Raw genomic sequence first — 27595 nt, forward strand, 5'->3', positions numbered from 1 at the left:
TAGATACATAGTGTCTCAAAACGTCTTTGAAAAAGTGAAATGGAAAAAAATATTAAATCCTTTTTAACTTTGTATTCTCAGATCCATATGTGAAGATCCACCTGATGCAAAACGGCAAGAGGCTGAAGAAGAAGAAGACGACAATCAAGAAGAACACCCTCAACCCTTACTACAACGAGTCCTTCAGCTTTGAAGTCCCATTTGAACAAATCCAGGTGCGTTCTCCTCCATTTACAGAGCAGTTTCTAACAACTATAGCTATGTAATGTGCTCTACTGTTTAGATAAATGGTGCTGTTAGAACTAGCAAACATTTTTCTGCAAAGAAACAATTGATAAGTGGAAGCTCATTTACCAAATAATTAGTTAAGAGGCTTTTCATCATTACAGAATAATCAAAGCCACTTTAGTCTAAATCAGCTGCAATTTGACAAGCCAATTGCTCGCGGGCATTATTTTCTGCACACGTTATTGCCTCTTGCACGTTATTCAGAAATATTTGTTGCATGTCTTAAATGTGCTAAATTTACATTTCTTATCTTACCAGGTTGATCATTTAACAATGTGAGTGCCACAGATTGAATCATAAACTTGTGTATTGAAGCTGATTCAAGTGCTTATTTTTAATTACAGACTTGCTCCTTTTTTAAAAAGGGGGATCAGAGGGTGTGTGCCAATTACAGAGGCATCACACTACTCAGCCTCCCCGGGAAAGTTTACTCTAAGGTACTCGAAAGGAGGGTCAGGCCGATTGTCGAACCTCAGATTGAGGAGGAACAATGCGGATTCCGTCCTGGTCGTGGAACGACGGATCAGCTTTTTACTCTCGCAAGGATCCTGGAGGGGGCCTGGGAGTACGCTTATCCGGTCTACATGTGTTTTGTAGACTTGGAGAAGGCGTATGACCGAGTTCCCAGGGAGTTACTGTGGGAGGTGCTGCGGGAGTATGGGGTGAGGGGGGTCTCTACTCAGGGCCATCCAATCTCTGTACTCCCAAAGCGAGAGCTGTGTCCGGGTCCTCGGCACTAAGTCGGACCCATTTCCGGTGAGGGTTGGCCTCCGCCAGGGCTGCGCTTTGTCACCAATCCTGTTTGTAATATACATGGATCGGATTTCGAGGCGTAGTCGTGGGGGAGGGGGTCTGCAGTTTGGTGGACTAAGGATTGCACCACTGCTTTTTGCAGATGATGTGGTTCTAATGGCTTCATCGGTCTGCGACCTTCAGCACTCACTGAATCGGTTCGCAACCGAGTGTGAAGCGGCTGGGATGAGGATCAGCACCTCCAAATCTGAGGCCATGGTTCTCAGCAGGAAACCGATGGACTGTCCACTCCAAGTAGGGAATGAGTCCTTACCCCAAGTGAAGGAGTTCAAGTATCTCGGGCTCTTGTTCTCGAGTGAGGGAACAATGGAGCGTGAGATGGGCCGGAGAATCGGAGCAGCGGGAGCGGTACTGCAGTCGCTTTACCGCACCGTTGTGACGAAAAGGGAGCTGAGCCAGAAGGCAAAGCTCTCTGTCTACCGGGCCATTTTCGTTCCTACCCTCACCTATGGACATGAAGGATGGGTCATGACCGAAAGAACGAGATCGCGGATACAAGCGGCCGAGATGGGTTTTCTCCGCAGGGTGGCTGGTGTCTCCCTTAGGGATAAAGTGAGAAGTTCGGTCATCAGGGAGGGACTCGGAGTTGAGCCGCTCCTCCTTCGCGTCGAAAGGAGCCAGTTGAGGTGGTTCGGGCACCTAGTTAGGATGCCACCTGGGCGCCTCCCTAGGGAGGTGTTCCAGGCACGTCCAGCTGGGAAGAGACCAAGGGGTAGACCTAGGACCAGGTGGAGGGATTATATCTCTTCGCTGGCCTGGGAGCGTCTTGGGATCCCCCAGTCAGAGCTGGTTGATGTCGCCAGGGAAAAGAAAGTTTGGGGCTCTCTGCTGGAACTGCTACCCCCACGACCCGACCACGGATAAGTGGGAGAAGATGGATGGATGGATGGATGGACTTGCTCCTATAATATAACCTTTGTCTTGTTGTGAATATAAATATAGTTTAATTTGATCAATTTATCAGGCAGATTTGTTCCATCTTGTAAAACAAGATATTCAGACTGCTTGAATAAAGCTGCAAGTTAACCACCATTATCTGCAGAGGGGGAGTGTGGAGTGACCTTGGGACTATTTTCAGCAATTAATCTAAAGGTTTTAATTGTCTTGTAGCTTGTGTGGGAATTGCACACAGTTCTTTTAATTGGTTTATTTCACTAACAGAAGATTTGTTATTGTGCGAAGACCATCTTAGTACACACACGATTAGCTCTGCATCACTCAGTAACAATATTCAGATTCATTTGTTTTGATCTATAGCCTCTAGCATACTAACTTTTTCCCAAGACAAATATAGTGTGAAACTGTGTCTCTAATGAATGTTCAGATGTTCTTAGATGCAATACATGTACATTTGAATATACAACAGTTAATTATAATACACATTTTACAAGCCAAAACACAATGCTTAAATAATGCAGAAAATACATTCAGAAACATTGCAATATATGTTTTTATTGTTATATATACTTTGCCCGGAAAAGGACATGGAGGAGGAGAAAAGATAAATGTTTGTCAATGAGGAACCACAAAAGTCTTGTTAGGTAGCGCAAATGTTTTTGGGAGAACGTAAGAATTTTACCTACTTTATATACCTTCAAACTTCAAACCCTCACTTTGACACTCGGTAGATGGATAAACTGTTATTTATTACATTAGATTGTTGATATCAATCTGCTCATTTCACTCTGGGATAGAAAACTAATTAGCTTATTTCCTCAAATATTAAGCTCTTGATGAATTGAATGTCTGTTCATGATCTCATTTTGGTTGGTTAATCAATCAAAGCAAGAGGAATATCCTGACTGGTCTGTGATGACTAACAAAGGAGCCTGCTAATTCCCTATCAAAGAGGGCTTTGATTCAATTAGCTATTTGAAGATCAACTGCCCCTATAAAGACCAACTAACCCCAAGCAGCCATCTGGGAACCTTATTCAGTATTTCATTTCATGGCGTATTAGGCATGCTCTTTTCCAACAGTGGCTCTGAGCTCGTGCAGGTGGCAGTATCCCTTTCAGTGTAGCGCTGGATCGAAACATAATCAGAGCTCTTTGTGCACTAAATCATATTCAGTGCCAGAGATGGATTCCCAGGTCCCTCCCCTTTGAGTCCCTGTGAATAAACACATGCCCCGACGGCTGCGTCTCAGACCTCTGAGTAATCAAACATTCTGCTGTGTTTGGCTCCTGCTCTGAAGCCTCAGTTACTGTTAATCAACACAAAGGGACACTTAATTTACTGCATTACTCTACTATTGGTGTATACATTGTTTAGTGTATCATAACTTTTAGATACACAGATCAAACCACTAAGGATTTAGTAGATCTTTCTCGGGATTTTAGTCCGAATCATGTCTTATTCATCTGTTGGTCATCTTGCAATCTACTTATTTATCTAAATAGTTATCACCGCAATAAACCGTATTTGATTTCGTCTTAGTGTACAACATTTAATTTAATATTCTGTTCTTGTATATATCATATTCTATTTACATGTATATAGACTTCTTGCACTATTTTTATTTTATTATGTTGCATGGTTGTTGGAGCTCGGGTCATAGGATTTTCATTGCCATTTCTACACTGTAGCTTATGTGCATATTAAAACCTTTGAATCTTGAAATGGTGCATATCTAATAGAAATAATATAATTCATAGAGCATTATAATAAGCAAAAAGTTACTAAGTGTTTACAATACTACATAAATGAGAAATAAGAGACACATTTACAAGATCAAACACACACACATCTTCAAACAGGCAGTAAGTACTTAAAGGTCCCCTATTGTGCAAAATCCTCTTTTTCATGTCTTTTATACATAAACATGTCCCCTCCTTTTTGTCATGATCCATTTATATAAAAATCGGTCTGAAAATGAGCTGATCAGATTTTGGCCACTTTATGATGTCATAAAGTGGCCACCTTATCACCTGAATCTCCTCCTAGAGCACCATTGTGTTCTTTTTAACCAATCATCTCACAGAGGGGGCGTGGTGATTGACTCCTTATTTTCATCTAAAGTAACAGACAGAGAATCAGCACTTTTGAAACAGGGCTGAAACAGAGGGGATTATGGGATGCTAAAACGATCTGTTTGGTATTTCGAGCCACACACTTCAGAGACATGTTTTGTATATATATCTGAGACCTATCATTTATTGATGAAAAACAGTATAATAGGGGAACTATAACAAAAGGATGCCGATATCAGTCCATATGCTGATGACACCTCGATATATGCTTACATTCCCTCATCTCTCCCACTCTTCCTTTTCCCACAGAAAGTGCAAGTTGTTATAACTGTTCTGGACTATGACAAGATCGGCAAGAACGATGCCATCGGGAAGGTGTTTGTGGGCCTGAACAGCTCGGGGACGGAGCTGCGCCACTGGTCCGACATGCTGGCCAACCCCCGGAGACCAATCGCCCAGTGGCACGTGCTGAAGGTGGAGGAGGAGGTGGACGCCCAGCTCTCCACCAAGAAATAGGCAGGGCCCTTTCAGCACCTGCCCTTGTAGTACTCTATAGCCTGTATGTGTAAATACCTCAGTGATATATGGGTCCACCCCCCCCCCACCTCTCTGCTTTATCAATATCAAATACAATCCTAGTTGTTCAATCATCCCTCCCTCTGCTTTTTTTCTATCAGGTACTTTTCTCACCTTCTCCTGTTTTCTGTTCCTCTCTGATCAGCAGTTTTCCATCTCCACGCCCTTTTTTCTGCCCCAACCAAACGCCCCCTTCTTTTAAGCAATATGATCTGTATAGATAGGGCATGACTGAAAGAATTTATTGTACCACAGTTGTATATATAAGTATGCAGACAAAAATAATTTGTAGTTTATGTGTTTGTATGTTGTTACCCGTTTCCTAATCTGTGTATATCTTGATGTTTTTAATAAGATGTTCTATTTTAAATTATGTAAATTCAGATATAGTAGAAAGCCAATATTATATATCCCAGGATTTTAAAATGCTACCTTATTACCTTATTGCATTCCAGAAAAAAGAAGAAGAATTACAACCTGCAACACACTAGTGGAAATATATTCACACTGTAAAGGAAAATGTCTGGCTTTAAGTTCAGCAAAGGATCATCACAGAGAACACATGAATATATACACACTAAACTCCAAATACAAGGCCATTAACTACTATGATTCTGAGGGGGGAATTATGCTGCTGGAAATAATACAAGCACATGATTTCTTACACATTTTTGTACTTATTTCTCAATCAGAGGACCTATATGTTTAGCTTGATGCACAATGATTCCAGAAAAAATAGTTAATGCAAACCAGTAAGCATTGATTTCTCCATAGATGGCAAGTGAAAAAAGAAACAGGTCCTAGTTTAAAAGGCAGTTGCGCACTAAAACTGGCTTTTTTTCTTTTCCAAAAATGGAAAATGTTGCCTCCAAAAAGAAAACAAATTCCCTTCAAACCCATAAAAAAGACCCCAAGTGAAAACGCACCAAGCTGTAGCCATTGTGTCCTTAAGCTTGTTCAACAATATTTTGTTAATTGTTACTTTGAACAGCCTTGTAGTTGTTGAGGGTAAATCGCATTGAGGCTGGACCGTAGACAAGGAGTTGTGACTCTGGTTTTAAAGAGAATTCTTTTTTTAGAGCATTCAACGTCTTGACTATTTTTCGTAAACTGCATGATTTTTTTAACAACCTTTACTAAAGGCTGGGAGGGGGAGATCTACTGACACCAGGGGCTGTCTCTTCTGATACGATCCCCTTGCCTTCAATCAGACGAGAGGAAAGGAAAAAGAAGAACGATGTGTAAACATTGGGTGAATGTACATGGGTATATTGACCGAGACGAGTTTCTAAACACTGCCATTTCAGAGGTGACTTATGTAAAGACCCTCTCTTCATGCACACTCCCACGCTAGTGGTTGTAGCTTTCGGGAACAATGTCTTTGGCTGCAATGGTGCCCTGAATCGCAGTCTTAGCTTTGCGTTGCCTTCTCACAGTGACAATAGAGCTAGCCATGTTTTACTGCCAATTTTAACTTTATGTGGCTGGTGTTTTGCACTGGATGTCTTTGACCTAGATTGTTTACTTCAGTTTATGGACAGTTGTTGGGCTGGGTTTATTTCAGGACACCTACAGGGGGCAGAAGAACTCTGCCTGCTCGAATCGGCTTAAAAAAAAAGAAGCAATGATGACAAATCACGTTTCAGCCAACAGTAGTGTTTATTTATTGTTGGCACAGGAATACATCAAGAGAATGAGAAATAACCGTAAAGGTAATGGTCTGCGTGGGCTATTAGTCTTGTTCTTTACTCGGGTCCAAGGAATACGTTTTACTCTATGAAAACCATGAAGTCTCTTATCTTGGAGGAACCTCTTGCATATACTTCAGCTTCAGGAGGACTTTCTAAATGTTTTCAATGTTACTGTGTAGTTGATAGCACTATTATGAAAAAGCTACTTGTCATTCCCTAGGAGTCTCTGAGGACTGCTTTGTGTATCACTGTGACTGCCGTGTGTGCTTAGAGTATGTAGACTTCATCAGTAGGTAGCCAAACCAGTTTGTTCTGTAGTGATGTCGTAGCGTTTTAATGCCATGTTCCCTTCTACATGCAGAGAAGATGAGTGCGTGCGCGATGCTGCTTGTCCGGACTGCACGTGTCAGAAAGAGCGGGAAGACATTTGATCTGAGGGGTCGCTTCACACAGCATTTTTGTTGAGCACTGTGCAATACTTGTATGTTCATCCCATAGTGTTAACGTGGGTGGCGTTGCCCGAGAAAAAAAGATTCTAACCCCTGACGATGATTCTAGTCCAGAGAGATGTTTCTCCTTTCCAGTGAAATGGTTAGGACACAGCACACGTAGATTCAGCTTACAGGTTGGAGCTTGACACCCGTCGACCCCGGTTTAGGGTTTCCGCCCTTTTTCGCAGGTTCGTTTTCTCTTCTTGCTCACAGTTCCAGCATCAGAAGTTTCAGGGAGTATTAGTTAAATACCAAACGAGATTCTACATTTAGATATCCCCTTAAAATGCCATGTATATATTTACATAAGCGTGTCAAAAATTGTATATCTAGAATTAATATAAAGTGACATGAATATGATCATTCAGCCGCAGATATCATTTTACCCATCCATCATGCATTAACTATATCTCGTCATTTCAATATTTATTTTTTAATGTTTAATGCCCTGTTGATTAAAAAAAAACTTTTATATTTGAGATGAAAACTCTGAATGTACAGTATGGACTGTGTTGGTGTAGATTACTTTAACAGTGAGATTAGATGTACTTTGCACTTTCTGTTGTAAAGAAAAAGTCCCTTTGTTTATATTTTTTAACTATTTGGAATTTATTTCATAACCCTTTGTGGGTAAAATCTCCCCTGTCTGATTGCATTCCAAAATCATTGAATATACTTCAATACAGCTGCATTCCCAATGTATCTTCATCCAAGGGATTATTTTATTTGACATGTTTGACATATGGAGATTCATGAATTCCAGTACAGCTTCAGATTTAAATGAAAAAAAAGGATTAAAGTACAAGGTACAGTAAAGGATCTTTAAATATGACCAAACCAATTGAATATTAATTCAAAAAGGTTGTACTGACGGAATAATCCGATGAAAGCTGAAAGAAAATCTGAATTGAAACAGAAATAAACATGTGTAAACATATCAGGGAATTCAGTAGCGGGCAGCATTGCAGAAACCATCAGATTTCGAGGTGTGTGGAAAACCACAAAGCCATTACCTGCCAATGCTCCTGTTATTGCAATTTCCTACCAAAGTACGCATGAATAATCAAACCCTAAATTTCTCTTGTAAAAAAATCCCTTATCAAGAACTCAAGATTCTCTCCAGTGGCACTGATGAAAAGCCACACTGACCTTTCAAACAAAGCTGTGTAAAGTATTAGAATCTGATGCTGTAGAAAAGATCCTAGTTGCCTTTGTGTATATCAACTGCCTGCTTGAGTATTTTGTGCGTGGACATTTTCTCTGTAATCTTGTAGAACTGTTTGGAGTGTTTTTTCCTGCCATATCGCTCGCGGTGACTGCGAGCCGCTCTGACAGTTATATTTGCTGTGTATACCTTCATTTTTGAGGGTTGTTGTTACAGTTTGTTGTTTCACTTTGTGTAGTTTTTCTGACTGTTGTTATATAACTTCATATACACAAATGATCAATAAAAATGTTTTATTTCCTGTTGATACAGAAGCTTATCATGTCATATTTTCAAAGCATTCATGTGTGTGTCATAAGATATTGTGACAGCCCCTGATTGTAGATTTGATTTGCAGAACAAGTAAGTGTGAATCACTTCTACCGCAAACTTCAGTCACATCAAATAAAAGTGCCTGCATGACAAATTCACTTTTAATGCGGATGTTTGCTTCTAAACACTTTGACTTGGCTTTAGTTTAAATCCTCGAGACCTGTTCACAAGTCGCTACTGCCATCTAAAGGATGTAAAGGAGCATACCACACATTGGCAAGACAATATATTAAACAGATTGTTTTCCATTTTGCTCTGGGCACAGATCAATTCATATTAGTGAATATTCACTGACATCTGCTACAGCCAGCGAACAACGTTTGTCCTTCCACCATATGCATTGCGCCACATCGATGTGTATTAAAGTTGAGATGAAATTTGATGATAAGCGCACCCGGAGGATGTAAATGTATATATGTTATGTATGCTGTTGCTGTAAAATAAGGTTAATTTAGCTGTTACAGCAAAACATCTCATTAAATTATCGTAGCTTAAAAACATATTATTTCACACACACACACATAGCCTACTGTAGGCCTACACACAACCAAGGGTGTAACTTTGGTTTGAGAAGTGGGGGGGGACACAAAACAGGGGGTCCTCCGCAATGAAACATTGTTCTTGATTTAATTCCATTTCCTGCCTTTCTACATATATATTAGGGACTATGGTGTTAACTAATCCAAGACAAATGTGTAGTGTATACAATGAGTGTGCACACTTATCTAGTATCCTATCCATGTGGACCTGTTTTATTTGTGATGACCTCACATCCTCTAGGGGGGCCGGGGGCATGCACCCCCGGGAAGATTGTTTTCTTTAAATTGAAGTTAAAGGCATCAATCTGGTGCACAAATTAAGAGATGTATGGATACAGCTCTCAACACTCATATGAAACAGAACTGTATATATTTCAATACTCCAAAAACCATTCGAATATTCTCACAACCAATAACAAATCATTGATATACTCCTCTCTCCTATCTTTATCTTACCTAGTCTGCATTCTTTCTTTTTATTTATGCATATTTTACTAATCACTCCCCTTTTAAACTGTGTTATTTATGTTGTACTGACTTATAGCACACAGTGGAATGATGTATTAACTTATTTTGAACAACTATATTAAATAGATGGAAATATTTTTCTCTCTCACACAAAATGCGCTCGTGCCATACACACACAGACGCTACTCCGTGACGATGACCGCTTGCGTAAAAAAAAAAAAACACATTTGAAGAGTGGGGGGGGGGACACAAACGGGATTTTGAAAATTACGCCCATGCACACATATATTCTTCAGAGGGTTTTTATTGAAGCTATGTGTGGTGTACACTAGTATAACCCAAGACTCAATAAGTTGTTATGGCTGACAGTTGTTTTTGTGCCAACATTCAAATAGGCTTATCAAAGCTTCTTGACTATAATTGGGCTCCAGTTTTATGGAATGTCCAAAGTCATTTGGGGCCCATGTATAAACTGTCCCTAATGTTTGGCCCCGTAAAATTCCACACACACGTCTCCCTTTATTCTGATACGTTAGAGGTTTTATTTATGTTATTTTATCTACCATGAAGCTTTATTTTGAAAATACAGGCCTGTCATGTGGAAATGACCAGCAGCTTCAGCTTTGTCATATTAACCGTTTTCATACCGGAAGTTCTGATTTGTCACTAGAAAAATGTAAAGACCTTAATGTTTCAGAGATAATAAACAAATACAAAAGTATCTACTTTGTAATTTAATATATCTATTGCTAAAAACGATGTGTTAAGTGTTTTTGTTTTAAAATAATGAAGCATTATTTCCCGAAAAAAATATTTTATTTTCTAAACAGTGACCGGAAGTGTTTATTGGCGCCAGCTTAGTTTACTTTATAGTTTGACAGCTCGTACCTGCTACGCACCATCGTGACAGTAGCTGTAAACTCAATTGCTGCTGCATTGACAAACAAACCGTTGCATTTACCAAAACTGCCTGAAAATGCTGTCCTACATCATTGGTGTAAGTATATCTTAATAAGAAGTAGCTAGGTTTATTATACTTTAACTAATTATGTTGCATTAGCTCAAGCTAACGGGAGCTGCCTACCAGTTCGTTTTCCTGACCAAGTTAAGTTTGAGGCTGGGGCTGCTCTGCCCACAGGAATTTATATGACTCATTTCTCCTGTTTTGGATTAAACAAATTGGCTTGGCTTAACTAAGACAACGCCCCAAAGATATATTAAACATGTGATAGCTTCTGCTAGCTGCTGGTGGTCTGAGCTGAGTCATTCTTCTGATTTCTGACCTTTGTCACAGTTGATCCGAGGCGGATTTGACAGCATCGTCAACTTAATCTTCAGACTCCTGTTCAGGAAGAGTAGACTCGCCCTCACCTTAGAGGACCCCAACATTAAGTATGCACTGCGGCTGCTGGACAAACAGGTAACCCGTCTGAATATCACCTTCACAAAACCTGAACTCTTTTTATTTACAAAATCCAACGTTTTTCTGCTTACAAACGCAGCCGGTGTTGCTCTGTCTGCACTGACATGCTTTTTGTTTCTTCTGCAGATTGTCAGCCATGACACCAGAAAGTTCCGCTTTGCCCTGCCTTCCTCTGAACACATCCTGGGTCTTCCCATCGGTTAGTAAATGACTTGTCACTCCACCCAGCAGCAGGCTAACCAGGTTAGCTTCACTGGGTGACTAGCAACACATGCCTGACTATCTTAAGACAAACTCAGACCAGCTAAGACCAGCAACCATGTGACATTTATGAAAAATAAAATGTATAGCAACACAGACAGACATAATGGCAAGGAATTTAATTATATCACATCACAAATAGTTTCAGTAGGAAGAAGGTAAGGTAGGAAGAGAGGAAAGGCAAAACGCTAAGAAAAAAAGAGCTTCATATACATTCTCATTTTGTAACTTAACTTAAAGGTCACCTATTGTGCAACATCCAATTGTTCATGTCTGTTATACATAAATGTGTCCCCTCTGTGGAAAGAGACTCTGAAAGTTTCAGGAAAAAAGATTCTCTCACTTTTTGTCCTGAGCCATTTATATAAAAACCTGTCTGAAAATGAGCTGATCAGATTTTGGCCACTTTATGATGTCATAACGATTTTTTTGGGCTTGTGTAACCATTAGCTTGTGTAACCATTAGCTTGTGTAACCATTAGCCAATCACATTACATTACATTGCATTTAGCTGACGCTTTTATCCAAAGCGACTTACAATAAGTGCGTTCGACCAACAAAATACAAACTTGAAGAAAACAGAATCATATAAGTACATCAGGTTTCATAGAGCCAAACATTTCAAGTGCTACTCAACTGGCTTTAGTCTTCAGTCTGCATCGGAAGATGTGCAAGCTATCTGCCGTCCTGATGTCAATGGGGAGCTCATTCCACCATCTTGGAGCCAGGACAGCAAACCCACGTGTTTTTGCCGATGGGAACTTGGGTCCCCCTCGCAGCGAGGGTGCAGCGAGTCGTTTTGGCTGATGCAGAGCGTAGTGCACGCGCTGGGGTGTACGGTTTAACCATGTCCTGGATGTACGAAGGGCCAGATCCATTGGCAGCATGGTAAGCAAGTACCAGTGTCTTGAAGTGGATTCTAGCAGTTACCGGAAGCCAGTGAAGGGAGCGGAGGAGCGGAGTGGTGTGGGAGAATTTAGGAAGGTTGAAGACCAGACGAGCCGCTGCATTCTGGATGAGCTGCAGAGGTCGGATGGCACATGCAGGTAGACCAGCCAGGAGGGAGTTGCAGTAGTCTAGGCGTTAGATGACGAGAGCCTGGACCAGAACCTGAGTCGCTTTCTGTGTCAGCTGGGGACGCATCCTCCTGATGTTGTAAAGCGTGTATCTGCAGCAGCGGGGTTGTAGCAGCGATGTTTGCAGTGAAGGACAGGTTGTTATCTAGGGGTCACACCCAGATTCCTTGCAGTCTGAGTCGGGGAAACAACTGAGGTGCCGATGTTGATTGTTAGGTCAAGAGTGGGACAATCTTTTCCCGGAAGGAAGAGCAGCTCAGTCTTGTCAAGGTTGAGCTTGAGGTGGTGAGCAGACATCCACTGAGAGATGTCAGCTAGACAAGCAGAGATGCGTGCGACGACCTGGGTCTCTGAGCGGGGAAAGGACAGAATTAATTGGGTGTCGTCAGCGTAGCAGTGGTAAGAAAAACCATGCGGGCTAATGACTGATCGGAGTGAGTTTGTGTACAGGGAGAGGGGGTTACCAACCAAGGTAACCCCCCCCCCCCCCCCCCCTATCATCCAGCATAATTTCTATTTATTTATCATTAAAAAAAAACAAATGTATTGAAGTAACTTGTATAATACAAAGGAGACCCAGAAAACCATCACATCTTGAATGTAGAACCAGTAAAAGCTGAGCAGTTTTGTTGGAAAAAGTACTTCAATAAATTATCCATTTTTAAAATTGTTGCTCGAGATCACATACTTTATGCATTTAATGTTGATTTATAATCTGAACACATGCTGTGAGTAATAACTCGTTGTGTGTCTCCTCTCCAGGGCAGCATATCTATCTGTCTGCAAAGGTAGACGGGAAGCTCGTAGTGCGTCCGTACACTCCGGTGTCCAGTGATGATGACAAAGGCTACGTGGACTTAGTGGTGAAGGTAAAGCCTTTTAAGAAAAGTTGTTTCTGTGTATGGTTAGGTGTTGTTTTGTTATCCTAAATGAATTTCTCTTTTTTGTCCAATTTGACAGATTTACTTTAAAGATGTTAATCCTAAATTCCCCGAGGGTGGGAAGTTGAGTCAGTTCTTAGAGAGCCTCAGGATCAATGACACTATTGACTTTCGAGGCCCCAGCGGTCTCCTGGTGTACCAAGGCAAAGGTGAGCCGTAACAGGAGGTCAGAAGTGATGTTTGTTACTCAGCTCAGCTGCCTGATCTGATGCTCTAACTCTCTCTCAACAGGTGCTTTTGCCATTCAGTCAGATAAAAAGTCCCCAGCTGACATGAAGACAGCCAGACATGTTGGGATGATCGCTGGAGGAACAGGTAAACTCCTACACTCGTCTGTAAAGGTATTGCACTCAGGGAGTTGTTTAGCAGATCCTGACTCATGTCCGACAAACAGTACTGTCACTTTTTCCTGACATTTTTGACATTATTTATAATGGCTTTTTTTCTGCATGCTATACTATGCCATTTTTTCTGACCTTTTCGACATACTAATATGCTCTTTTATTTAATTTTTCGATGTACTATACTATGCTTTTTTTCTCATATATAATAGAATAAAATGGAATAGAATATATATTTATTGTCATCATACAAAGTACAAAATAATTTCTTTGGCAACTCTCACTGCAGTAAAATATATTTTCGACATACATACATACAATATAATATGCTGTTTTATTTTATTTTATTACTAAGCTTTTTTTTCTCATATCTTTCAGCATACTATACTATGCAGTTTTCCCTCATATTTTCGACATACAAAACTTTTTTCCACATATTATACTATGACTTTATTCCTTATATTTTGTACAGAAGAAACCATCCAATTAGTTATTTCATGACATATCCGGCTTTTCTTTATTGGAACAAAAGGGAACACAGATATCCACATCAGGCCAACTCTGAAAATGTGATCTTCCTGTTTTTGTATTTTTTCCAGGCATCACTCCGATGTTGCAGATCATCACCGCTGTGATGAAGGATCCAAAGGACCAGACGGTGTGCTACCTGCTGTTCGCCAACCAGGTGGGTCTCAGCCAGGGTCACATGATGAAGTGTTGCTATAAGTGATCTGTTTTCCTTTATGAAACCTTGTTCTTCCTGCTCTCTCTCAGACTGAAAAAGATATTCTGTTGCGTCCGGAGTTGGAAGAGATCCAGGTGAACCACCCAGACCGGTTTAAGCTCTGGTTCACCCTGGACAGAGCACCTGAAGGTAACATGCCTTTAGACATCTGAGAACATTTATCATTTATTTTATATTTAAGGTTTCGCTCATAACAACATGTGAAGTATAACTATAAAGGAAAGTATAAAATAAAAACATTCGCCACACCTCGAAATTGTGCTGAAATGCCGCACTTAATTAAACGTAAACTACAGTATGTCAATGTTTGAGTCACCAATACAAGATACATATATATGTACACAGATGATGAATGGTTTTAACAGTTATAAATTATACTGTCTTATATCAATATAAAGCTAAATAATAAAGACCCAATATCAATAAAGGCAATCAAATGTTATATATAATTGCAGATAAACAATGAATATAAAGATGTAAAAACAAATACCATAAAATAGATTGATATGTTTAATATAATAAATTAAACACTAATATTATTTCATATCTAACCATTTACAACACAGCTTAGCTTTACTATGCATTCATTGTAAGAAAAGACAACAAAGCCGACCTTGTTAGACTGATGTGTCGTTGCAACATCATTTAGATAAACGGGTGGGAATGTCTTACATAAATCACTCGAAAGAAAATAGGAGGGAATAAATAAAAAATATTGTATACTTTGCCAAAGAAATATGGTATGACATTAAAATATCACGAAAAAAATGTCAGTATAGAATGTTAAAATAAAAAAAGTCCTAGTGTGGTATTTGAAATAAAAGTTATCGTTAGGTTTAGTATTTTTTTTAAGTAATAGTATTATTTATTAATAGTATAGAATGGCAACAATCTTAAAATGATAATGCATAATCTGGTATGTCAGTAAAAAGTAAATCGCTTTAGGGTGTTGACATATCATAGTATGTTAATACTATAAGTCATAGTAAGTAACAAAATAAAAAGTCATAGTAACATTGCTACATTGAGTTGTTATTAATCTCTGAAACTTCCCCTTTGTTTCAGACTGGGAGTACAGCCAAGGCTTCATCAATGAAGATATGGTGCGGGAACACCTGCCCGCCCCAGGTGACGAGACCCTCATCATGATGTGTGGACCTCCCCCCATGATCCAGTTCGCCTGCAACCCCAACCTGGACAAAGTGGGTCACTCCAGCAGCCGCAGGTTCACCTTCTAAACGTCTCATTAGAGCATCCAGTTATCATAATCTCTCCTCAAAACTTTAAGGCACGCACAGTTACAGTGGTTATTGCACTATATCGACACACTATTTATGCCATGCAACGTTCACCATGAAGCAGAATCACAGCACGGACCAATTCATGTAATCAGTAAGTGGCACGGAAGGGGGAAAAAGGTAAATATTAAGGCTTGTAAGGGTTCAAAAGTAGTAAGTAGAGGAGATGGATCATGAAAGGTGTTGAGACTGTTAATGATGTTATTCCAAATGATATCAGAGTTGAGGTTTAAGGGATGTTTTCTGAGTGCCTTAACACTTGCAAAGCTTTTTATATGCACTGTTTAAGATCACTTCATTTATACACGATTGTATTGATTATTCCATTGAAGCTGTTGCACCTGTGTAATGTTAAACCTGCCCTCTGTCTATCGTCAAAGATGTCAATATTTTGCTAAAACATGTTCTCTTACCTGTTCAATGGGATGTTGTAACAGATATGTCTTTGTTGCAACAGTTGCTACTTGTGTTTGGATATGCAACATAAAGAAAAGAAAATGCTACTGAATTTGAGATGCTTTGATTATTTTTTATCAAAACTGTGTTGTGTCTTAAAATAAAGACAAAAGAGGTTCCGGTTATGGCGTTGGAGTGGTCGGTCGCATTGGCTCCCTAATCCTTTTTCGCTTTTAAACACATACACCCAGACGTCAGTTACTTTTCTTACTTGATAAGTCATTAGGAGTGCCTCAGTAACTTTTTCGTTGTTGAAATGAGTAAAACTCACGGCAAAAGTCAGCAACAAACTAAACTCTTCAGCTCGCAAGATAAAGAGGCTAACAAGATGGCTACCAGTGCTTCGGAAGCTAGTGAGCAGCCGCTAACACTCGTTATGCTAGTCGGAGAGCTTGAGAAACAGGTGAACTTACCGCTTCCATGAACACCGCCCTGGCCCCAATCCAAGCCTCTCTCCAAAAGATCACCGACACCGTGGCCACACTAGGGCTGTGCATCTTCACTGGTCTCACGATTCGATTCAATTACGATTATCCTGTCAACGATTCGATTCAATTCGATATCACGATTCATACCAATGCGTTGCATCCTCAATTTTCTATATTACTGCACATGGCTTATTTTTCATTAATGCATACATGCAGTAAATACATATGAACTCTCTTTTTATTATTTAGAAAGTGCTTCAGAAATCAATAACATAAATGTCTTGACATTAATTTATAAACCAAAATAAATGAATTGTATAGGTCTAGCCTTCCTATATCTGTGTGTGAAATTGTTCCATCCTCAAAAACAAAAAAATAATGCTTCTGCAGTCTAGCTGCAGCTTCTAGCAACGGTCTTCTGTTTAAAAAAAAGAACACTGAATGTCCTGAATGTGGCATCACACACAGGACTTGAGTCTGAACACAGCAGACAACAGGAGTATTTACAATAGCATATACAAACAAAAATACTGCATGTGGGTGCACACTTACATTCTGTCTTACTGTTACATACATCCCATGAATGTATGAGACTAAGTTAGCTTCATTATATCTCAGTGATTAAGTGAATAATAAAGTTTCTATTTGGTCACTATCAGCCTGTCACTCATTCTTTTCAGGGAGGGGGCGGGGTTTGGAGGAACGGAGACGGTGATCGCGGAAGCTTTTTTTCCTCCTGCCTTCACAAACTTTACAGACGTATATATCGTCTGAAAATTGCTAGAGGACATTCATACTCTGCAATCCAAGACTTGATTACATCCACCAAAAACCTGACATGATTGGAACGCGATTATTTTTGAAAAACATAAATCCCTGTGCCGCAGCGACACGGAGTGATTCAGAGCGGGTCCTTCTGCTGTTGGTTCTGGACTGGTGGTGTTGTGTTGGTGGATAAAGCAGACTGCTCCGTGTTTGGTGTTTCTGTGCCGCTGTCACGTCTGTTCCCTGATCTCTGCGTCACCGACCGATTTGATATTAAAGTGACAGAAAAAAAAAACGTTATCGTAAAGCCGCGGCCGGAAAATCAGGAAGCAACGTTACTACGCTATAACCGATTATCTTCCATCACTGCATCGATACCGAATCGTCCACGTCCGCATCGCAATGCATCGTAGAAACGATTATTTTCAACACCCCTAGGCCACACATATTGCCACCATCACCGGGATGGAAACGTCTCTCAGCGCACATTCAGATGGAATCACTACTCTGGCCGTATTGAAATCCAAGTTGGAGACCACTAATCAGGTGAATGACAGATTGCAGCTGGCGGTGGAAGACCTGGTTTCACGTTCCAAACGACAGAATCTCCGTGTGATTGGCATTCCAGAAGGAATGGAGGGGGTTGATGCTCGTCTCTTCATGACTACACTGTTCAAGAAGGTGGTCGGAGACCCTCAGCTGGATACCTTGGAGCTGGACCGTGCACATCGCAGTCTGGCTCCGAAACCGCCGCAAGGTTCCCGCGGCCCCTCATTGTCCGCTTCCATAAATATGCCCAGAAGGAACGTGTGCTGCTGTGGGCTAGGAAATTCCGGGATGTCTCGTACCAAGGTCATCCCATCAGGATCTTTGAAGATTTCAGCGCCACACTCGCCAAGAAGCGGGCCGCCTTTAACAAAGTGAAGTTGCAGGGAATACGCTTCGGCTTACTCTACCCAGCCCGCCTGCGTGTTACTATTAACGGACAGACTCGCATGTTTGACTCCGCGGAAGAGGCAGAGCGTTTCCATCAGGTTCATAGCAGTAAGTGAATGATCAGGACTCTCTCCACATAGCCTACCCCCTATGAATCTTGTTTTTCACTCAAGTTATTTTTATTTCTATAACCGAGCTGAAGCTACACGGACATGGACATTAAAGGGGACCTATCATGTAAAAATGCACTTTTGTACTTCTTTTATACATGAATATGTGTCCCCGGTGTGTCAGGGAACTCACCAAGTGTCAGAAAACACAACCCTCTCTATTTTCCTCCATACCCAAATCTCTAAAAACGGGACTGCAACGGAGCTGATACAGATTTGAAATATCGCTGACGTCAGAAAAGTGGTGCTCTGCCTATATGGCCAACTCTCCACCTATCAGGGGAATGTGGGGTTGGGCCACGGCCGGCCATTGCTGCTCGAAAGCGCTGCAGACGCTGTAGTACATATACCAGGCCTATACTGTAAGTGGCACTGTAGTCTGCCACAAAAGCAGCGAAGAAGACTTCCCGTCAAGGGCGCCGGAAGAGGGGGGGCCATTGGCCCCCCCACTTTTCAGCCCTGCCCCACATTTTCGCAGCAGCAGATTTTTTTTTCTTTTTTTTTTTCTTTTCAGTCTTTATTTCGAACAGATTCAAAAATAACAAATAAAAAATAACAAATGTGAAAAACAGAATACCGTATTGTTATAATACAGTATTTATCCACATTCATGGTAATATTTGTATATTCAACAAAAAAAACAAAAAAAGTCTTCATATTAATAATAATAATAAATCATATGTGTCCAAAAGGGAGTAGGAGGAAGCAAATGCTTATTAATTCCCACCCCTTACTTGATCAATGGTTGTCCTTTAAATAATTATGCAAGTTATTCCTACATACATTTACATTTATACATACATATACAATAATTTCTCGTCTTCAATCACCTTTCTTCATTCTCATATTTTTCCAAAAAAGTGTTTCTGTATATCCTTTTAAACTGAATTATGCGTGTGCTTTGTTTTAACTCCTGCTCCAAACCATTCCATAAAATCACCCCACAGATTGTTATACTCATACTTCTCAGAGTTGTTCTGACCTTGAGTTGTTTAAAATGTAGATTTCCTCTCAAATTATACCCACCCTCTCTGTCTATGAACAATGTTTTTAATTTCCTAGGAAGTAGATTATGTCTGGCTCTGTACATGATTTGTGCCGTTTTAAATTTAACCAGATCAATGAACTTCAATATGTGTGACTTCAAAAAGAATACATTAGTGTGTTCAAGATATTCAACATTATTGATAACTCTTATAGCCCTTTTTTGTAATGTGCATAATGGCTGTAGGTTGGTTTTGTACGTGTTTCCCCAAATCTCCACATAGTAAATCAGATATGGCAATATTACAGCCTGTCCTCCTACAAAAAACGACCATATAGGTCGATTGTTCAGCAGCTAAATACGACCCAGAGTCACGTTTTAAAGTGTAGCACCTCTAGTGGTCGTGTAAGAAACAACATGCTCCTGTCGATTGCAAACGCTCCGGAGGGTCGTTTATTCACAAATTACCCTCTGGAAAATCCTAAATTGTGGAATAGTTTGGCCATTAAAATGCTTTTTTATTAGATTTCTAGCGAGAAGTGTATATTGTACTTTTATAATCTACGTCCAGTGGATGTGTAGGATCTACAGTTTGATAGATATACGAAGATAATTTGAGGTCTCGCCAGGAGAACGTGTACTGTATATGGGGCAGCTTCCATGTAAAGTTAGCATGGGTGAAAACAGTATTTCCGGTCTCGAAGTTTTCATAATAAAACCGGAAGTATTCCCCACACTGTCAAATGATCTCCATTACTCATCCACTTAAAAACATCAGTTTATCCTTGTTAATTACACAATATTGATTGGTTTAAATTGTGTACAATGCTTTTGTGTTTTTAACCTTCGATTCGGAGAAACAAATAGTTTTTTCGGAGTTTAGACACTACAGAGTTTCCGAAGACACTACACTACCCAGAATCCCCAGCTATCGTTTGGGACTACAACATCCGCCTTGCTTTACAAACCCCGTGATTAGCCCTCAAGCTCTGTGATTGGATGTTGGAGTGGCAGTGCGACAAGGTTACGCCGAATGTCAAACAGCTCTTTGAAATGGAATGGAACCACGCCAGACTATCCAAAACTGGACTTGGACGGGTCCAGCCCAGCCCTCCCCCACAGAATTACACATGCTGGCTATTGTGTGTTTCGCAATATGTTCTATGGCACGTCTCTACTGGGAATTGTAGTTTTATAAGACGTTTTCGTATTTCCCACAATTAGAAGTTGCCAGTATTAAACTGTATACATCCCTGGAGGTTTAGGGAATACAAAACATATTGGTGTTATCAAATTTAAAACATATAATTAATACATGGGTGAAAATTGCTTGTGCCCATAATGGGCAGCATTAATATACCCACATGACAACTAAGGTCAGAAGAGCTTTATTTAACAGCTGGTCTTATGTCTGTGACCCCTCCTGTTGTTAATTGATAAGCCTGAAACATGCACTGTGGGTTTTCTCCGGAAGTTTTTCCTTGTACGATGTGAGGGTCTAAGGACAGAGGGTGTCGTATTGTCATACTGATATTTTGTACAAACTGTAAAGTCCACTGAGACAAATGTAACATTTGTGATATTGGGCTATATAAATAAACATTGATTGATTGATTGACTTGCAACAAACATCAAGGTTCAGATGCACATTTAGCAAATATGGCAGTAGCCATCGATCATCTTAAGATAAGATACTTTATTGATCCCAATTTGGGAAATGTTTTTGTTACAGCAGCATGTACTACTTTGTTCTACTCCACTACAATTCAGAGGTCAACCTGGTATTTTTACTCTACTACATTTATTTTTGTTACTTTGCAGATTCTGATTAATGATGTGAAATATAAGCAACCCTTAAATCAGACTTTCGTTACACCTGAGTAAAATTCAGCCTTATCAGTTTGTCTGTTTTGCACATCCACCTGTTAATATCTTTGGACGTCCTGCACTAAACTGTTTTATTGTAGAGATCACTACAGTATCTTCTTGATATTTTCTATTCTATATTTCTATCATTGACCCCTATTTTGTATGTAGGCTACTCTTAATATTTAAATGTTTTCATAACAATTAAACTTATTCAACAACTAAATTCAATAACGTGCTTTAACCACTAGGAGGTACGGTTTAGACCAGTGGTCTAGTTAATAAAACATAATAATATCAAACATAATATGACTATTCACTTTATTGTGAAATTAAAACAGAACGGTAAAGGAAAATACAGTTTCAGTCTCTCGATGTGAAGCTTATGCATTGCATTGTACCATAAACTTGTATAGACCTGTAACAGTCAACTGCATGAGGAGTTGGAAAGGTAGTTCAGAAAATCAGTAATATCTTTAAAAACTACAAAAAAATCCCTTTCTATCAGCTGTGCACCGTTATGGTGTAAATACAGACTATCTACTTATTGGATCAAATATAAAAGTCAGCCGAATTAGTGTTGATACTGCAAGGAGACGTATTGTGTGAAAAGAAATGGAAGATGTTGTTTAATTGTTGATATTTTATGGTCCACGTCACGTATTCAGTTTTGGCGGCATCTCTTCCAGTTTGTCAAAAGGTCTTCTCATCAGGGCTCTATAAATACATATCTACGGCAGATATGTAATATTTAATGCAGCCGAACCGTGTATTACAATGCCGTTATGTGATGACTTTCAAAGAGAAAAGCAAGAACACTCGGAATAAAGTATTATTATTATTTTTTTTAATGTTTTCCGATTTCATATCACATAAACACCATATCCCGACGTGCATTGCGGCGTGATTTTAGCCTATCAAAACCTCTGAAAAAAGAAATGTGTCTCTCAGAATCGAAAGAGAAAACCCTATGGGAAAAACACAAAAGCATTGTACACAATTTAAACCAATTAATGTCGTATAATTAACTAGGATAAACTGATGTTTTTTAGTGGATGAGTACTGCAGTGCAGATATCACTGTTAAATCATTTGATCATTGGTTTTATTATGAAAACGTCGAGACCGGAAATACTGTTTTCAACCCGTAACTTTACATGGAAGCTTGCCGCATATACACGTACTCCTGACGAAACCTCAAATCATCTTCGTAATATCTATCAAACTATAGATCCTACATAACGACTGGACGTGGATTCTAAAAGTACAATATATACTTCTCGCTAGAAATCTAATCATAAAGCGTTTTAATGGCCAAACTATCCTACAATTTAGGATTTTACAGAGAGGGTTATTTGTGAATAAACGACCATCTGTAACGTTTGCATTCAACGGGAGCACTAGAGGCCGACAACTTTAAAACGTAATTATAGGTCGTATTAAGCGCTTGAACAAACAACATATTTGGTCGTAATAAGGGCTTAAACAATCGACCCATTTGGTCGTATGAGTTGGAGGACTTGTTGCAATATTAGTGTGTTATATAGAGTATGCAATGAGTTGTAGTCCAGAATGTATCTGGCTTTTCCCAATATTGCGATAGTTTTAGCCAGTTTTGCTTTTACATGAGTGATATGAGGTTTCCAGCTGATTTTGTGGTCTAAAACCACACCAAGGAACTTAATTTCATATACTCTTTCTATGTGTATGTTATCTAGTATTAATTGTATCTGTGGATTTGTTTTATGTTTTCAACAAATTCAACAAATTGTTGTCTGTTGCTTAAATAATCTCTCACCCAGTTTAATCCCACCCCTCTGATGCCATACCGTTCCAGTTTTATCAGTAAAATATTGTGATCTATGGTGTCAAATGCTTTTTGTAAGTCTATACATATTCCCACTGCTTGTTTTTTATTGTCCATGCAGTTTGCTATTTCCTCACTTAATTCCATTAGTGCCATAGATGTTGATCTATCTTTCCTGAATCCATATTGACTGTCGTCCAAAAGCTGATGTGTTTCCATGAAACTGTGCCGCGGAAAACTGTACAAATCCCGTTTCAATAATTCCCCTCAAGTCGCATTTAAAACGTGATCTGATCTAGTTGTGTATATTTTGTTATTTTTGATTGTTATATTCAATCTCACTAGCTACAGGCATGTTTGAAGCTTGTAAAGGGAAGATGACAGCTCTCGCCACTCTGCTGTTCCTCAGCGCCGCCCCCCTCCCTCCCGCTGAAATTATGAATGTAAAGTGTATAGTAATCATAGATAACACGGCAGGGTCCGTTACAGTTTGTTTTTATCTGATTTCAAATAAGCAAAGTCTTGGGTTTCAGAATATTAAACTTGTTTCGGCAAATTCAGATGATAAATAGGCCTACAACTTTGAAGTTTGTGACGGCATAATTACAAGCGGAGAACGGAGTAGTTTAACGTCACAGCAGCCATAACAACAGCCGGTGTTTCTCGTGAGTGCATAATCCAAACGAAAATATCTTCCCTCCGTAGTATTTTGATCATTTGCTCCGCTAATAATCAATCATGATGATTGATGATGAGAAATGATGGATTCCAGAGAAGAGAAAACTTTAAAGGCCTTTTTCTCAAAATGATGACTCTGTAACAGTCATTATATAATGTGACATATTTTGCTTAATATTTGGAGTACAAAAACAATCCTGATATCATTAGAAAGCTAGGAATCAAAATATGTCTTCGGGTCAATGCGACTGATTTCGATGGAGCAGCAGGTAACTTTGCATTAGGTAAAATAAAGCAGGCAGACATAACAGGAAGAATATGTACATTTTAACCCAATCAAATAGGACATTGTCACACCATTTAAATGTATCCATGTAAATTACAACCAATAAAAAAGCTTAGATCTGTTTATTTGTTACGTTGTTTACTTTATTTGTTACGTTGTTCTGTGTGTGTCAGCCGTTAACCTAGAAATAATATATACACTTGCAAACATGTCAGAAGAACCAGCGCAGAAGAAAACTAAATGTGACCCGCTCTATCGAAATCAGTCGGAAGTCGCAACGGCTCATTTCAAAATAAACGTGGATTTACGTAACAAACTATTTTTTCAGGGTTCGGGTGTTTTGTTTGATTTTAAACAAACAAAGTCTTGGCTTTCAGAATATGAAACTTTTATTTCCAAAATCACACGATAAATACATTTTTGAAGCTTGTAAAGGGAAGATAACAGGCACCTCTCACTCGCAATCTGCTCTTCCAGCAAAGCCGCCCCCCTCCCTCCGCTGAAATTATGAATGTAAGAGTATAGTAATCATAGATAACACGGCAGGGTCCGTTACAGTTTGTTTTCATCTGATTTTAATTAAACAAAGTCTTGGCTTTCAGAATATTAAACTTGTTTCGGCAAATTCAGATGATAAATACAACTCTGAAGCTTCGGTATAATTACAAGCGGAGAACGGAGTAACTTAACGTCACAGCAGGCATAACAACAGCCGGTGTTTCTTGTGAGTGTTTTCCCCGGGAAACAAACACAATACACACAAACGCAAAATTACACAAACACACACACGTATACACACACGTATACACACACACTCGCGAGCTTCCTCTCCAAACGAAAATATCTTCCCTCCGTAGTATTTGATCATTTGCTCCACTAATAATCAATCAGATCGATGGATTCCAGAGAAGAGGAAACTTTTAAGGCCTTTTTCTCAAAATGATGACTCGGTGACAGTCATTATATAATGTGACATATTTCGCTTAATATTTGGAGTACAAAAACAATCCTGATATCATTAGAAAGCTAGGAATACCCTCTTTCCAACCGTGTATACAACTCGAAATGTGTCTTCGGGTCAATGCGACTTATTTCGATGGAGCAGGTCACAAATACAGTCAATCTAAACTTAAATGTAACAACTGGAAGATCACATCCCTGACATCCACATCTCCGGAGCCTGGACCTTCATCAATCATAGAAACAGCGAAGCCAGATGAACCCAAAAGCAGCACCTCTGCGGCCGCAGAAACTGTCAAAACCGCCGCCGCCGTCGTTGAACCGAAACAGGCTGGTTCCGACTGCATGGAGGTTTGTTGTTGGGACATTGAGGCGGGTAAAGCTGTACAGCTAACTATCGGAAAAAAGGAGACCGCTAGTAGATTATTTGAGCAAAGAGAAGGTACTTCAACGCAGAATGGTACAAAAACAGAGAGTGGTTCATTCTTTGCAAAACCACTAAACGATAGTGATAAATTGCGATGTTAACAACCTCATGATAACCTCATATTTTTTTAACTTAGGATCATACCTGTGTTTAGTCTAGAAAAAGGTAAATGTGTGCATTTTATTATAAAGTTGTGTATATTTACAGACTATTGCACAAACTAAGAAGCTTATAAACATCAGGTTTAAAACTAAAAGAGCTTTACAAAAAAGTAACCAAAGATGTTTGGAGTTTTATTTGAGTTATTCATTTACATTTTTTGTCTAAGAGATGCTGATTTGAAACCATTGTTAGGCCTACATACAGTTACGCATTTCCTGTTTCTGCCAGAGAGAGGGGAGTTTGTCCCAAAGCTTGCTGCTGTATTTACTCCCTCCATCTGACAGACAGGAGGGAGCCTTATGTGTCACTCCACGGAGTTCACTCCGCCACGGAGGGTGTGTGTATAGGTGTAGGGCGTGGTTTGGGATTGGGCCATACACACGCACTTTTTTTGGCCCCCCCACTTCTAAAATGAATCCGGCGCGCCTGCTTCCCGTGCATGGTTGCCATGGTTGCCCTTCTGTTTATTCTCCGCTGTGGCTCTTTTTCTCCCTCCCCGAGGCAAGCGTTTGCTCCCGCTGCTGTAATTCAATGCAATACCTACCCGTCGAGGCAAGCACTGTAATTATCTCCGGTTAGTCCACCAGCAGATGACAAACACCCACCTCTCTGCCTCTTCCAAGGAACGAGGGGACCGTGCGGCAGAGTTTCAGCTAGATTTTTTCTTCCGGACAAAATTAGAAAAGTGCCGGTCAAAGGTCTTCTGTTATTTATTGAGCTTTAAAACAAATGAATAATGACTCTATATCAGGGGTGCCCAACCTTTTTTGAACCGAGAGCTACTTTTAAAGTTGCCAGTCTGCCGAGATCTACCAGTCCAAATAGAGAGACGTAGCCATTACTGACAGCCTAGTAAATACACACTTCTACTTGTATAAAACTGACTTTTGTACAATTAATACTCCATAAAATACTGCAGATCCTTTATCTTACCTCTTTCTAATCTACACACATACAAGTATTTAACTGAAGTTACACAACAGTGTTGTTGATACAGAGTTGGAGTTTATTCACACGTCACTACAGTGGGTAATGTTTTCAAGAAACATTGAACAGTGCTGCCACATATGACACAGGGAAAAAAGAAAAGACTCTGAACCCTTTCTTTGCCATTAAAATTAGGCTTACTAATAAGACAACTCAGATCTGAAGCTACACAGGAATCTGCTGCAACAGTGCAATAAAAAAGACAAAATTAATAGAATCAAACCCTTTTTTTGTTGCATTTTAGTAGAGTATAAAAAGAAATGCCTTTAAAATAGGATGCAAGCAACACTAGTTTCTTAACCTGAATTGATAATAGACTATAATCAATTTAAGTTTGCATTCTTATACCATTTTGTACAATAATTATAATGAATAAGTTCAAACAAACTAAAACTTACAGATGATTAATAACGGTATCTAACTTGAGTTTTTATTATATCAAAAACCTGTTGAAATGCTACTGTTATTTTTACTGTCCCCCAAAAGCGCGTCGGCACGATAAGATGCTCTGGTAGCAGCCTTGCTCTTGTTGTTGTATGGCGTTATATTTGTGCCTCTATCCTGAGCACGCAATGAAACATGTTGAGCATAGAAAATGCTATTGAGCGCGCACTTGAACAGTTTTGAGCACAGAGAAATATATGTTCTCTCATAAAACTCCTGCTCCGTGCGCAAGCAGACCGCTGCACGCGCTTTCTCTCCCCCGCTCGCTCGACCTCTCCAGCCTGTGCGCGCTCAGCTTTGCCTGCGCTCGCTCAAGTTGTCACAGCGTTACAAATGTGCCACAAAACCAACCAATCGGAGAACTCGAGAAGGTCAATTCTGATTGGCTGGTCGTCTCCAATCATATCTTCTATCTGAGATGAGAGAGGGATTTTCGGTTGCCATCAGGCTGTTGACGTTCTTATTACACATCTATCTTTGACAGTTACAGGACATGACAGACTCGAATGAAGAGAATAGCACGACACAGTGTCAGGTGAGTAATACATTTCTAGTTTTCTGATATCACGTTATTGTTTGCAATGCCTGAGTTTGCTAGCCGGCAACATAGCTATAGGGGTAGTTTAAGCAAACCGCTAACAAACCGTAGCATGCATGTAGCTACATGAACCCTTCTGAGGTATTGATTACTTTCTGTAAGCATTAGAGGTGGCAGAATGACAAAACATGTTTCTCTCTCTATCACAATGTTGGGTTGACCAGAACCTGGACCAACTTCTG

At 39.8% G+C, this 27595-nt stretch overlaps 2 protein-coding genes across 4 annotated transcripts in view; both read left to right on the forward strand.

Moving 5' to 3' along the window:
- Positions 1–8309, forward strand: part of syt1a (synaptotagmin Ia) — a 193841-nt gene extending 185532 nt beyond the window's left edge. For 2 of the 3 annotated variants that reach the window (XM_034225858.1, XM_034225859.1), the window contains 2 exons: positions 82–215; positions 4382–4588. In XM_034225858.1, coding sequence (XP_034081749.1) covers positions 82–215; positions 4382–4588 — 341 coding nt within the window. Of the gene's footprint in view, positions 1–81; positions 216–4381 lie in introns of all 3 variants that reach the window. The other variant, XM_034225857.1, reaches the window with a different exon arrangement.
- Positions 8310–10170: 1861 nt separating this feature from the next.
- LOC117552417 (NADH-cytochrome b5 reductase 3-like) lies at positions 10171–15972 on the forward strand. The gene is made up of 9 exons (XM_034225819.1): positions 10171–10371; positions 10669–10794; positions 10924–10996; positions 12897–13003; positions 13095–13224; positions 13307–13390; positions 14016–14101; positions 14191–14290; positions 15227–15972. The coding sequence occupies exons 1-9, from the start codon at positions 10351–10353 to the stop codon at positions 15397–15399; spliced, it is 900 nt and encodes a 299-aa protein (XP_034081710.1). The 5' UTR covers positions 10171–10350; the 3' UTR covers positions 15400–15972.
- Positions 15973–27595: the final 11623 nt, after the last annotated feature.

This window comes from Gymnodraco acuticeps, unplaced genomic scaffold, assembly GCF_902827175.1.
Source record: "Gymnodraco acuticeps unplaced genomic scaffold, fGymAcu1.1, whole genome shotgun sequence".
NCBI classification, from domain to species: Eukaryota; Metazoa; Chordata; class Actinopteri; order Perciformes; family Bathydraconidae; genus Gymnodraco; species Gymnodraco acuticeps.

Excerpts from the sequence above, each read along its gene's own strand:
- LOC117552417 (XM_034225819.1), top strand. The coding sequence starts at position 10,351 with ATGCTGTCCTACATCATTGGT. Across the intron at positions 13,391-14,015 it reads GATGATCGCTGGAGGAACAG|GCATCACTCCGATGTTGCAG; the intron begins GTAAACTCCTAC and ends TATTTTTTCCAG. Across the intron at positions 14,102-14,190 it reads ACCTGCTGTTCGCCAACCAG|ACTGAAAAAGATATTCTGTT; the intron begins GTGGGTCTCAGC and ends GCTCTCTCTCAG.